Here is a 12,199-nt window from a genome sequence, read left to right on the forward strand (position 1 = left end):
GCTGAATGGGGTCCGCCCCTTTTCCCTGCCTAAACAGACAGGAACTCCTGCCAATTGAGGGTGTCACCGCTAAGGCCCCGCCCCAGCCTGAGCTCCACAGCCAATAGAGGGTAAACTCGACAAAGCGCTGACATTAGGGCGCGGGCGCGCAGGTGCAGCAGCGCCCAGGCTGGCCGGGAGGGCGGGGCGCGACGTCGGCCGTGCGGGGTCCCGGCATCGGTTGCGCGCGCGCTCCTCCTCGGAGAGAGAGGGCTGTAAAAAGCCGTCCGGAAATGGCCGCCGCCGCTGCCGCCGCCGCCGCCGCCGCCGCCGCCGCCGCTGCCGCCGCCGCCGCCGCCGCCGCGCCGAGCGGAGGAGGAGGAGGCGAGGAGGAGAGACTGTGAGTGGGACCGCCAAGGCCGCGGGCGGGGACCCTTGCTGGGGGGGCGGGGGGTAGGGGCGGGACGTGGCGCGGGAGGGGCCCGCGGGGTCGGGCGACACTGCTGGCGGATGGCGTCCCTCCTCTCTACCCTCCCCCTCTCTCTGTCGCCGGTGGTGGCTTTCTCCACTTGTCTCCGCATTGCGAGGCGACGGTCCTCAGCGCGATCTCCCTCGAGCCACCTTCGAATGACGCCCTCCGCGCTGCCCGCTGCCCGCTGCCCGCTGCCGCCCCATCTGTGCGCATCTTGGGCCCCAGCCGTTGCAAGCGCCCTTGTCGTCTGGGTTTCGCCAGTTGGGCTGTGCGCGCCCTGCCCTTCTTGGGGTTTGGGCCGCGGCACTGTCGCGCGCCTGCGGTCCCGGCCTCTCCTGGATCGGTGCTGTCCCTCTCCCTCGCGCCCCCACTCCTGTTACTCCTTCCCCCCCCATACTGGGCGCGTGCAGTCCATCTCCCTGTTGGGAGAGTGCGCCACAAGGGCTCCTGAGCTCTTACCCCCATCTCTGGGTTTTGCTCCCTCCTTCTCCTCTCCCATTCCATGACTTTTTGCCCCCATTGCAAGCGAGTCAGTCCATCAGCTCCATTCCCCACTTGGCAGGAACAAGTTGGGGGTTAGTGTCCACCCACAAAAAGGACTAGACACTATGTTCCTAGGTCCCACAACTCATCATAAAGAGATGGTTGTAGTTCTCATCAGGAACCGTGGGCTAGGGACTGTGCGTTCCTCAGCACTCGAAGCTCTTCCGTGAGACCATGCCCGCAGGGTGCTCTGGTTCTTTGGGGATGCTGTGCTGAGGCTTCGGAATATGAGCGTCTTCCCACCCTCCCTCCCCTCCCTTCGCCAGCGATCATCCAGTTACATAAGTGGAATGGGACTTTGTATGTAATGGGCTCTCTTGGTCCTGGAGTGCTCAGGATCGCCAGTACCAAATGGGGCGAGTTTATCGCATCGCTGTGACTCCTCTGTCAATTATCTCTGAAAGTTCATTCTCTTTTTAGTTCGGTTATGACTGAATCACTTAAAATAAAACACAGGTGACTTTTATGTGGCAGTAGCAATGTTTCTGAGGTTTTGCACTAAAGGTTTAAAGTCAATCGTGGTGGAGTCTAAAAAGATTCGGTCTCACAAGAAAGACCCTGGTGTGACATTGTTAAGTATGGACCCCCGCAGGGCAAAGCTTGCTAGGGAATACCTCTGTGCTAGTTCTTTGTATGTTCCGGTAAAGGTTCATCAAAACAAAAATGGACTCCACCATAAAATTGATATTCCTGACTCATAGTCAGGCAGATATGTACTCCTGGTTAATTTTCCAGGAACACAAATGGGCTCTGTTGAGTCATTTGCATGTCGTCTTCAGTGTTTGGAATCATTACCCCAAACAGTGAGACAATAATCTCAAATATAGGGTTGTTGATGGCGATCATGAAACAGAATGAACTAATTTATAGTGCTAAGTGGCTGAGATGTTGTAGGACTCTCACAAGTTCTAGATGTTTTTGATATACTACGTAAATGAAACCAATTTGGGCCTGGGTAGTAAAATTTCACTAATAGGTAATTATTATTGTATTTTGGGTTTGTGGTTGGAATTATGTGAATCTCAGCAATTTCAATTAATAACATGATTTAAGCTGATGTCTTAGGTTCTTTGAAATATGTTGGATCTCTATAAAAAAGTTTGGACTGTTAGGTCCTTGGGGAATTTCCACCAAGGATTTGGAAAAATATATTTATTTATAGGCTTTGGGGTTTTTTTGTGTGTTTGTTTTTAACTTCAAATTCAAGTCATACTCAGAAAGCCTAGAAAACACTTGCTTTTATCTTCTTACCTGGGTATGTCAGAACCTTAAAGAATCCACACACTTTAAAAGTACAAATGATCTAAAATGAGTTAATACACATAACCCATTCATTAAACAAAGTGGCTGACCGACAGAGTGCATTCACTTTCACAAACGCACCCAAAAGATTTCAAGGTTTATACATCTGAGCCTGAGCTCAGAGTCGAAACCTTTACTTTGTTTTCATATTCTGTAACATGTTTGCTTCCTCAGGTGCCCCTCGGGTTAGCTATTTGTTTTACTCATAGCTCTTTAAACATTGTAAGCAACTTTTAAAACAGTTTCCTTTCAAAGTTCCTGTTGACATCTGAAGTTAGTGTGTCCTAAGAATTTGAAGAAACTATATGACTTTCTTGCTAGTATTGATCTATCACACATGCCTATTTCCTTTCCATGAGAATGTGTCTTGAGTGCTTTAAAGCTACAGTAACAGGTTCCTCTTTCACTGAAGAAGAAAGCATCATGTAGACGTTGTACTCCAAGGATTATTTTTTTCCTTTTTGTTGTTGTTATTGTTATACTGGTGGTTAGACCCAGGACTTCATGCTTGCCAGGCAATCACCTCATATCCTTAGCTGCCTTCTGTTTTTTTGTGCTGTTTGAATCCTGAGGTACACATGACCACAAAGACCACACGTCGACCACAAAGGTTTTGGAAGCTTATTATATGTTTTTTGCAATCTGTGTTTGTATTTTCCAGATAGAGTTGTTCCCTCTGCCTGATCTGCTTCTATGAAGCTTAATCTATTGGGGACAGGGAGACAAAGCTATGGAGTTTGAAGGAAAAACCTGCTAAATCCTATGTTCTAGTGCCCCAACTCCACCCATGCACTCCTGAGAAGTTTTTTTTAAACCTAGAATAAAGAGCAGCAGTGGTAAACTTGTTAGTTTGTTTGCATGGTAAATGATGTGTCCTGGAACCTGTTGTCTTTTCTAAGGGTGAAATCTTTCTAAAGGTGAAATCAGTGAGAATCTTTTTTTATTAATTATTTTCATATATTTCATCCCAACTGCATTTTCCACTCCTCTCCTCCCAGTCCCTCCTCCCTTCCCCTTCCCCATCCACTCCTTTTCCCTTCAGAAAAGGGCAGGCCTCCTAGGGATATCAATCAAACATGGCATATTAAGTTTCAATAAGACTAGGCACTTCCCTCATACTAAGGTGGCCCACTAGAAGGAAAGGGATTCCAAAAGTAGCCAAAAGTGTCAGAAAGAGTTCCCCACTCCCTCTAATAGGAGTCCCACAAAAACAGGTCACTCATTGGGGAATCTTTTAATCGGCTAAGCAGTTTACCACTAGCAAACTAGACCTGGGAAACATAGAATCATGGACAATGACATTGTTAGTAGCCAGTGTTTTAAGCACAGCCTTGACTGGAGTGTGGCAGAATACTTCATTTTAGTCACCTGTTCTAGTAACATCTGTGCAGACCAAGCCATGTGACTGACAGAATCAACCTTTTTAGTTGGGTAGAGAACACTATTGTTCTTCCAAGGGAAAGACACTGTCCTCAGCGCCCATCACAGCCTTTTAAAATCACTGTTGTCCAATCAGAGAACTGCACCTGCTCATTATTTTAGGGAGGACCAGTTCGAATCCAGTGGCTCCCTGTTTCTGGGGCTTTCTTAGACAGAAGGTGTGTATGCTCTTCTGCTTTCTACAATCTCTTCTGCCTTTCTCTTCCAAGGAACATTTTCCTTTGAAAGTTTGACTTCAACCACTTTCATGGAAATTATAGTGTATAGAATGTCTGAATGGTGGCAAGACTCAAGAGAAGGCAGACATGCCCACCACCATGTTAAACGGCAAAGTATGGCCTTCTCCTCGACACTTTGCTAGCATGTGAATGTCTGCTCACCTAGCTCTGCTGGTACTGTGGATGTCTGGACTCTTGTTACTGGCCAAGTCTCAGTAAAAGTGTGCTTATCTTTTCCTAAGAGCTGGGGGTATTTTAGTATGAATATTTTTGTTGGATTTTCACCTAACTGTATTTATTTTTAGCTTTTTTCTCATGAAATCTCAAACTTTTTTTTAAGAACTTAGAATAAAGATTAGTCCAGCTTCCAATGAAATAGGGGCTGAAGATATAGGGCATAGTCATTTGCTTCACATGTGCAAGGCACTGATTTCAGTTCCATCCTTACAAAAAATAAAATTGCAGGTAGGTAAAACTGTGGTCTTGAGAAGTTGTGACTTTGTAGGCCTTCTTAAACAAGGCACTGGTTTGATTTTTATTAGGTTGCTATCCAAAACTAATTAATTTTTGGCATTTCAAACTGTTCCATAACTTAATTCTATGATTTAAGAAATTATGGGAGTGAAGAGGTTTTGCTGAGCCTTAGAAGATAACTGTAAGCATCATCAAGGGAAATAGAATACAGCTGCAAAGGACTTGGTTGCTGTTGCCCTTCCTCTGGATTCGACCCCATGAGTGACTATAATAGTCTTAAGTTGTACAGTATAAGCCTTTCTTTTAGTGTAAAGATAAAAGTGTTATTACTGGCAGAGCCAAGTGTCTGAAATTACATATTTAGGCAGTTTAGGCTTTAACAAGGAAATGATGATTAGCTTGATGGCAACAGCCTTATTGAACATATGTGCAAAAACAAGAGAGACTGAAGCAGGAAGATCTGAGTTTGAGGACAGCTTGAACTACATAACAAGACTGCCTCAAAAAGCAACAATAGATATATATAGAGAGAGATGGCTCAGCAGTTAAGAGCACTGGCTTATTTTCTATTACCTTTGTAGAAGCTCACAATGGTCTAATTCTAGTCCCAGGATCCATCTTCTGGCCTCCACAGGCACTACATGTGGGTAGTGCACAGACATACATTCATACAAATGCTCATACACATAAAAATAAATAAAATCTCAAAAAAATTAACAAAAAAGTCAAAAGAACCCATCAACTCAATGTGTTACAGACATTGAGATTTACTGATTTGAGAGGCTTACAGTAATTGGTTAGAGAAGCATTTATATAGTTTGGATGATGGCTTTGGATCTCCTGGTGCTTTTTGTCTTTTATCTCAAGGTGAAAACCCCTTTGTGTGATGTTAGAGCAGTTCCTTGCAGCTTTGACTGCTGGAAGCAGAAGAGAGACTTTTGCCTCTGGATTTGGTTGTGTTCTTTTTGAGGTGATGTGTGGGTGTTTTCGTTTGTTTGTTTTGGTTTTGGGTTTTTTTTGTTGGTTTTTGTTTTTTTCTTTTTTGTTTGTTCTGGGGGGTGTTGGGGGGTTGGATTTGGGCTTTTTTGTTTGTTTTTATGTTGAATATACTCTTGAACACTCTTGAACACATTCTATCATTGACTTTTCCTATATAATGTGGTGGAAGAAATACTTAACCAGAAATCACCACTTGTGGTATGCATTGTAGTTTCAAAGTGTTCCCCAGAGGTGTAAAGACCTCTGATAGTGTCAGTTCTGACAACCATAAATCTTGTTTTTATTTTAGCATTTTGTGTTATGTGGCAGTAATTTGCAGTTTATTCTTTGCTTCTAATTAGCTTAGCTGGGAAGTAACATAGTACTTTGTCTGTGTTTATCTTCAGAATGTTCCAAAAAGCCTTGGGAAAAAGGTGCAGCTCAATGGGGACTTTCAACTTACAATTTTCTTTGTTTTAGGCTCCATAAAAATACAGACTCACCAGTTCCTGCTTTGATGTGACATGTGACTCCCCAGAATACACCTTGCTTCTGTAGACCAGCTCCAACAGGATTCCATGGTAGCTGGGATGTTAGGGCTCAGGTAAGTAACCTTCCTTTTTTTTTTTTTAGTATATGTCCTGGTTTGGCCATCTGTTTTTAAAAAAAAAAAAAGGAAAAAAATATACTATTCTTGGACAGTATGAAAGTACCCCAAAGACAAAAAATATAACTGGGCCAAACTGTGCCATATAATAAAAAAAAGTCACTTCCCTGAGCCCTGAAAGTTCAGTTCAGTTTGGGTAGAGTTCCTTGGTAGCCACAATGTGATCTGGGGGGTGGGTGTCAGATTAGAGCTGGAACTGGTGATCTGCAGCTTCAGTTCACCTTGAAGCAGGAGAGTGCTTGTCCTGAGCTCTTCACCTGTGCTGCTGCTCTTACCTAGTGGTCTTCAGCATGATGCTTTCTTTGATTTGGTTTGGGCTAAATGACTTGCAGGTCAATGTTAGCAAACAGTGGTGTACTGCATTTTCAGATATAGGAACTGGTATGTGGTCCCCTAGAAGAGCACCCTTCTGAAAGTGTCATAGCACAATGGAGCCTGTGGTTAATGGTACTTGCTTGCTGAACTCTGATGGAGTGCACCCAGACAGATGTGCAGCTCTTGGGATTCTAGAGCAGGATAAGTGCTTTTAGAAAAGCTGGAAAGTCAAGTCATTTTTAAACCTGACAGATCTGCTGCAGTGTGAACTACTATAGTACCATTGTGTGGACTTTAGTTTTGCAAGAGTGAATTGTTCTGTTATTTCTTATCCTTTATCAGGCTCAAAGCTCTCAAGCTTTTTTTAAAATTAGTAATTATTCCACATTTGATATTTTGTCACCTGTATTTGTGTGATAAAACAGATAAATCCAATTAAATTTTCCTATTTTCTACAAGAGAAAATGTTGACTGTTCACACATGCTGCGTTGTGATTCTATTTGAGATTCCCCCTATTAGAATTTTCTGTATCTCTAGATTTATTACACCTCATAAAGCTAATATGTACAGACATACACACACATATACATGCACCAAATGGCTGATTTATCTGGGAGAGTGAGTTTTGGGTGGAGGAGAATAGAAGGAAATGAAGATCATAGCACTGCCTCCAGGTTCTGGATTTGATTCTGTTCCTGATCCTGTGACCTCAGTTGTCATTCTCCTTACTATGATGAGGTATACTCCAAACCTGGCTGATGTTCTTTGTGCTTCACATATTTATGCTGGTGGGACTTATATGGCTAGTGCTTTGTCTTGAGAATCCTACCAAATGTAATAGAAGCAATGATGGGTTTCTTCTGGTAGATGTTTGGCTGGGAGTGGTTTGTGTTTTTTAAAATCTTTTTTCTCAGTTTATGAATGCCTTTAGGAAAAAGGCAGTAATGACACTATACATGTTTCTCCAAAGAAAGGGTGGATTTTTTTTTTTTAGAAAAAGTTCTTACTACTTACAAGTGAGAAAAACAACTGAACTGAAATGTTCAAACAATAGAACTTATCTTTTCTAGAAAAGTATATATCTTTTCTTCTTTAAAAAAATGCCAAGTATGGTAGTATACAACTTTAATACCAGCACTTGGGACACAGAGATAGGTAGATGGATCTTTGTGAGTTTGAGGCCAGCTTAGTTTACATAGTGAGTTCCAGGCTAGCCAGGGCTACATAACAAGATCCTGTTTCAAAACAAACAAACAAAAAAAAAACAAACAAAAATGATAAAACTTTAAAGTAGAACTTCTTCATGAGCCAATCATTTTGAAGAATCTATCTAGACTTGGAGATACTGGTAGGTATTGGCCCATCCAAATTGCCTTTCCAAATGGCAATCAAAATTTTTTAAACCAGTGTTCTTTTTGTTATTACTGAGTTGAGCTTAAGTAATTATTGGCCATTTGTATCTGGCTGATGTGAATTATATGTTCATGTTCTGTATTCATCCTATCTGGATATTTTTTATTAATTTTTAATTCTTGCAAAGGGCCTGGATTTAGTTCCCAAAACTCAAAAGGGTTACTCTTGTTCTGGGGGATCCAGTGCCCTCTTCTGGCCTCCAGATGCATGTGATGCATAAGCTTACACTAGACAAAACACATAAAATTAATTTTTATACAAGAAAATCTTTTTCTTCTAAGAGTTAGTTGATACTCAGTTTCATTTTCTTTCTGAAAAGATTGATATATTTCTGATGTATACATATTTAATGCACCATAACTTCCTGTTTGTCCACATTCTTTTTAATTGGTTTTAAAATTCTGTGTGTGTGTGTGTGTGTGTGTGTGTGTGTGTGTGTGTGTGTGTGTGTGTTAGGCTAAGGGATCATTCGGCTTAGTGGCATGCCTCTTTATTTATGTCTCTCCAGCCCCTAGGTAGTTTTGAGTTAGCTTACAAAATGATGGTTTTATTATGGTATTTTCGTGTATACTCTGTTGCTCATTCTTCCCCATTCCTTTTCATGTTCTCCTGCCTTGTCTTCTGGTCCTCTCTACAGAATCACCCCTCCTTTTCTGGTTTCATGTATATGTAGTCTATTACCTATTTTCCTTACAGATTGCCCTGTGTTTCTCAAATACCGGTTTTTGTTTTAACTCTGAGGTGGGGGTGGTTTCTGGAGTATGCTATTTTGGTTTGTCTTAGCCATTTGGTGAACAAGTCATTCACTTTTCAAATTATTATTATTGCCATCCACATCCAGATCTCTTTTATAAAGCTGCAGTTCTGTGCTCATTGAACACTAATTCCCACTTTCTTCCTTTTATCCCCATCCTTTGCTAAACCACTATCCTACTGGTTTTCAATACCAGTCTAGTGCCTTACTCTGAATGGTAATGCATGTGTGTTTTATGTATTTTGTATGTTTACACATGTACAAAATTATATGGGAATATGTCTTTTACTTGAACCATAAAATATGGCACATAGTTGCAAAACTTGCCTTCTAGTTCATGTATCTTGGAGATTGTCTGGGATTAGTTTATACAGAACCATATCATTCTTTTTAATTGCTAGAATAAAATAGTCTATTTATGGGATACGCTATAATATATTTAATTGATTTTCTATTAATGGATGTTTGTGTTTCTAGTGGTTAAAATGTCATTGACCCTACCATGGTATGGTGGTGTACAACTTTACTTCCAATACTTGGAAGGCAAAGGTAATAGAATCATTGCAAATTTGAGGCCAGCCTGCTCTACATAATGAGTTCCAGACCATTTAGAGCTATATAGCAAAACCTTACCTACCTCAAAATGTTGATGCTCTATGTCTTAGTCAGGGTTTTATTGCTGTTAAATAGTTTATTGCATGGTCACCATGACCATGACAACTCTTATATAGAAAAACATTTAATTGGGGTTGGCTTACAGTTTCAGAGATTTAGTCCATTATAATCATGGCAGAAAGCATGGCAGCCTACAGGTAGAAATGGTGCTGGAGAAGGAGCCAAGAGTTCTGTATCTTGTTCAGAAGGCAAGCAGGAAGAGACTCTACATTGAGCAGAGCTTGAACATAAGCGATCTCAAAGCCTGCCTACACAGTGATATACTTCCTCCAGCAAGGCCCTACCTCCTAATAGAGCCACTTCTTATGGCTAAGCATTGAAACACATAAATCGATGGGGCCCAAACCTATTCAAACCATCATACTATACATTCGTTCCTGTAGATTCTATTTAGCTCAGAGGCAAGTTTATCAGTAAAATAAAGTTCTAGGAGTGGTTGGTCAAAGGATATATACATTTTAAATTTTCAAAGTATTGCTAAACAAAGGGGTGTAGCCATTTTTAGTTTGTAGACTTTAGGGGAAACTATGAATAGATAAACACAAATTTATGACTACTATTTTTAGAGATTAGAGTGTAGTTGGGTGAGGAGGAAGTTGTTTTTAGCAGTTAGCACTAGAAACCAAACTTTGGAAGCTTCCATTTCATAAAATATCTCATGTGAGCAGGGCATTTCAGTCAAGACATTTTACTTGATGAGGGGAATTTCAGCTAGTTCCTATTTACGAATCTTGAAGAAAATGGAATGGTTTTATTTTGGACTATTCTAAGTTGTGGTAGCTTCTTTGTATTCTTGGCTGGAGAGTATCCTTCAGTTGCTGGACCTTCTGCCTACATCCTGTTTTAATTTGCATAAAGAATATCCTGTAAGTATTTGTGACCAAGTTGCTGTTGCTTTATTTATTGCTTTATGAATGTTGTAGTGTATATAGCAGTACTTTATTCATATAACCTCTATTGATTGTCCATCTGTTATGTGGGGCAACTATGCTAGCTACTAGGACTGTCCTTACCCTAGCCTGATGTAGGTGCAGATGGGCAAATGGGCTAGGATTTTCACAACTATGATTGTGAAAAGTATCTGCCACTGAGAACACATAAAATGTTAGATTTATGGGATGGAAGCAGAGAACAATTTAGTTGTCTTTAGTGGTAGTAAGCATCTGCACAGTAAATGAAACTTTAGCTGAGTCCAGGAGAAAGCATTAGTAGGAAAAGATGATGAATTTTAAAGATAGACAAGAATGCCTGGTAGCTGAGGTAGGAGAGAATATGTGGCTTAATATACACAATAGGCAGCTAATGCATAGTCAGCTTCAGGGCCTGAGATGGGAGCTTTTATGTTTTTGGGGCATGTAATAATCGATGTTCAGGCGGCTGCATACCAGGTGTACCAGGCAACTTCATCATACTCTTAAGAAACTACTCTTACCCTGAGGCACCAAGCAGTTCTCTAATCATCTATCCTGTACCATTTCCATAATGAATTTAATCTGGATTTACTCTAAGGCCAACTTCTGTAACCTTCCCATTCCACCTATTGGAGCTTCAGGGTTCCCATTATACACCTCCTTATAGAACCTCTTCCCCCCCCCATACTTTTGTCCTAGGAGATTGTTAGACACTTAAGTAAGACAGGGCTTCTCCTTCTAATATATTCTCTATTAACATAATACTGCTCAATAGTGCTAGCCTATGAGATGGTCCAGAGCTTGTACAGGAGCAGAAGCTATCTTTGGTATTAAATGGTACTTAGTTCTCTTGTTTTTGTTTTTGTTTTTATTCTATGAAAATATTTTACCACTAATTCATACCCTTAAACCCTTACTGATTTTCATCAGTTGATTTTCTTTTTAATGTCTGAATGTTTTTTGTTTTTGAGACAGTTGTTCTGTGTAGCACTGGCTGGCCTAGATTTTGCAGCAGTCTTTCTCCCTCTACTTTCCAAGTGCTGGGATTACTGGTGGGAACCACTATGCCCAGTAGTTTAGTTTTGTTTGATACTGACTGCATTATATAAGCCAGGCTAGCCTTAAAATCACTATATAACAGAGGCTAGTCTTAAATTACTAGTCATCCTACCTCTACCTCCCAAGTGCTTGGATTAGAAGTGTGTGTCACAAGTTGGGGCAGAGACTGAAGGAATGGCCATTCAGAGCCTGCCCCACCTGGGGGATCCAGCCCATATATATACAGCCACCAAACCCAGATGATATTGCTGATGCTAAGAAGTGCATGCTGACAGGAGTCTGATATAGCTATCTCCCCCTGAGAGGCTCTGCCAGAGCATGACAAGTGCAGTGGTGAATGCTCTCAGCCAATCATTGAACTGGAGAACAGTGTCCCCCATTGGAGGAGTTAGAAGGGAGTTGAATTTGCTGAAGGACTTACAACCCCATAATGAACAACAATAAATCCAACCAGAGTTCTAGGACAAAAACCACTACCCAAAGAGTACACATGGACAGACCATGGCTCCAGCTGCATATGTAGCAGAGCATGGCCTTGTTGGGCACCAATGGAAAGAGAAGCCCTTGGTCCTGCCAATGCTGGACTCCCCAGTGTAGGGGAATGTCAGGGCAGGAAGGGCTGGGTGGATGGGTGAGGGAATAACTTCAGAAGAAGGGAGAGGGAGATAGGGGGGTTTATGGATGGAACCAGGAAAGGGGGTAACATTTGAAATGTAAATAAAAAATATCCAATAAAAAAGCGTGTCACCATAGTTGGCTTTATTTTTTTTTTTTGAACAATACTTTGATAGTAAACTTGTTTCTTGTCGTGGACTAGGTCCACCCTGATAAGCCAATATTAACAGCACTCCTCTAATTCTCCTAGCCTGGGCTCAGGGACTGAAACTAGAACCTTCTCCCAGATCCTCTGAGCTTTTTGCTCTTCTATCCTCCCTAGGTCATTCTGTGGTTGTTTTCCCACAGCCTTCCTGACCCCTGTACTCTACTTATGTGATANC

General features: G+C 41.6%; 1 protein-coding gene across 2 annotated transcripts in view; it reads left to right on the forward strand.

The window, feature by feature from the left end:
• The first annotated feature begins 264 nt into the window (after positions 1-264).
• Mecp2 (methyl-CpG binding protein 2) overlaps positions 265-12,199 on the forward strand; it is a 54,375-nt gene continuing 42,440 nt past the window's right edge. The window contains exons 1-2 of one of the 2 annotated variants that reach the window (XM_032889634.1): positions 265-379; positions 5,887-6,010. In XM_032889634.1, the coding sequence (XP_032745525.1) occupies positions 5,985-6,010 (26 nt within the window). In that variant the 5' untranslated portion in view covers positions 265-379; positions 5,887-5,984. Of the gene's footprint in view, positions 380-5,140; positions 5,399-5,886; positions 6,011-12,199 lie in introns of those variants that run through there. The other variant, XM_032889633.1, reaches the window with a different exon arrangement.

Source organism: Rattus rattus, chromosome X, assembly GCF_011064425.1.
Source record: "Rattus rattus isolate New Zealand chromosome X, Rrattus_CSIRO_v1, whole genome shotgun sequence".
Taxonomy (NCBI): Eukaryota; Metazoa; Chordata; class Mammalia; order Rodentia; family Muridae; genus Rattus; species Rattus rattus.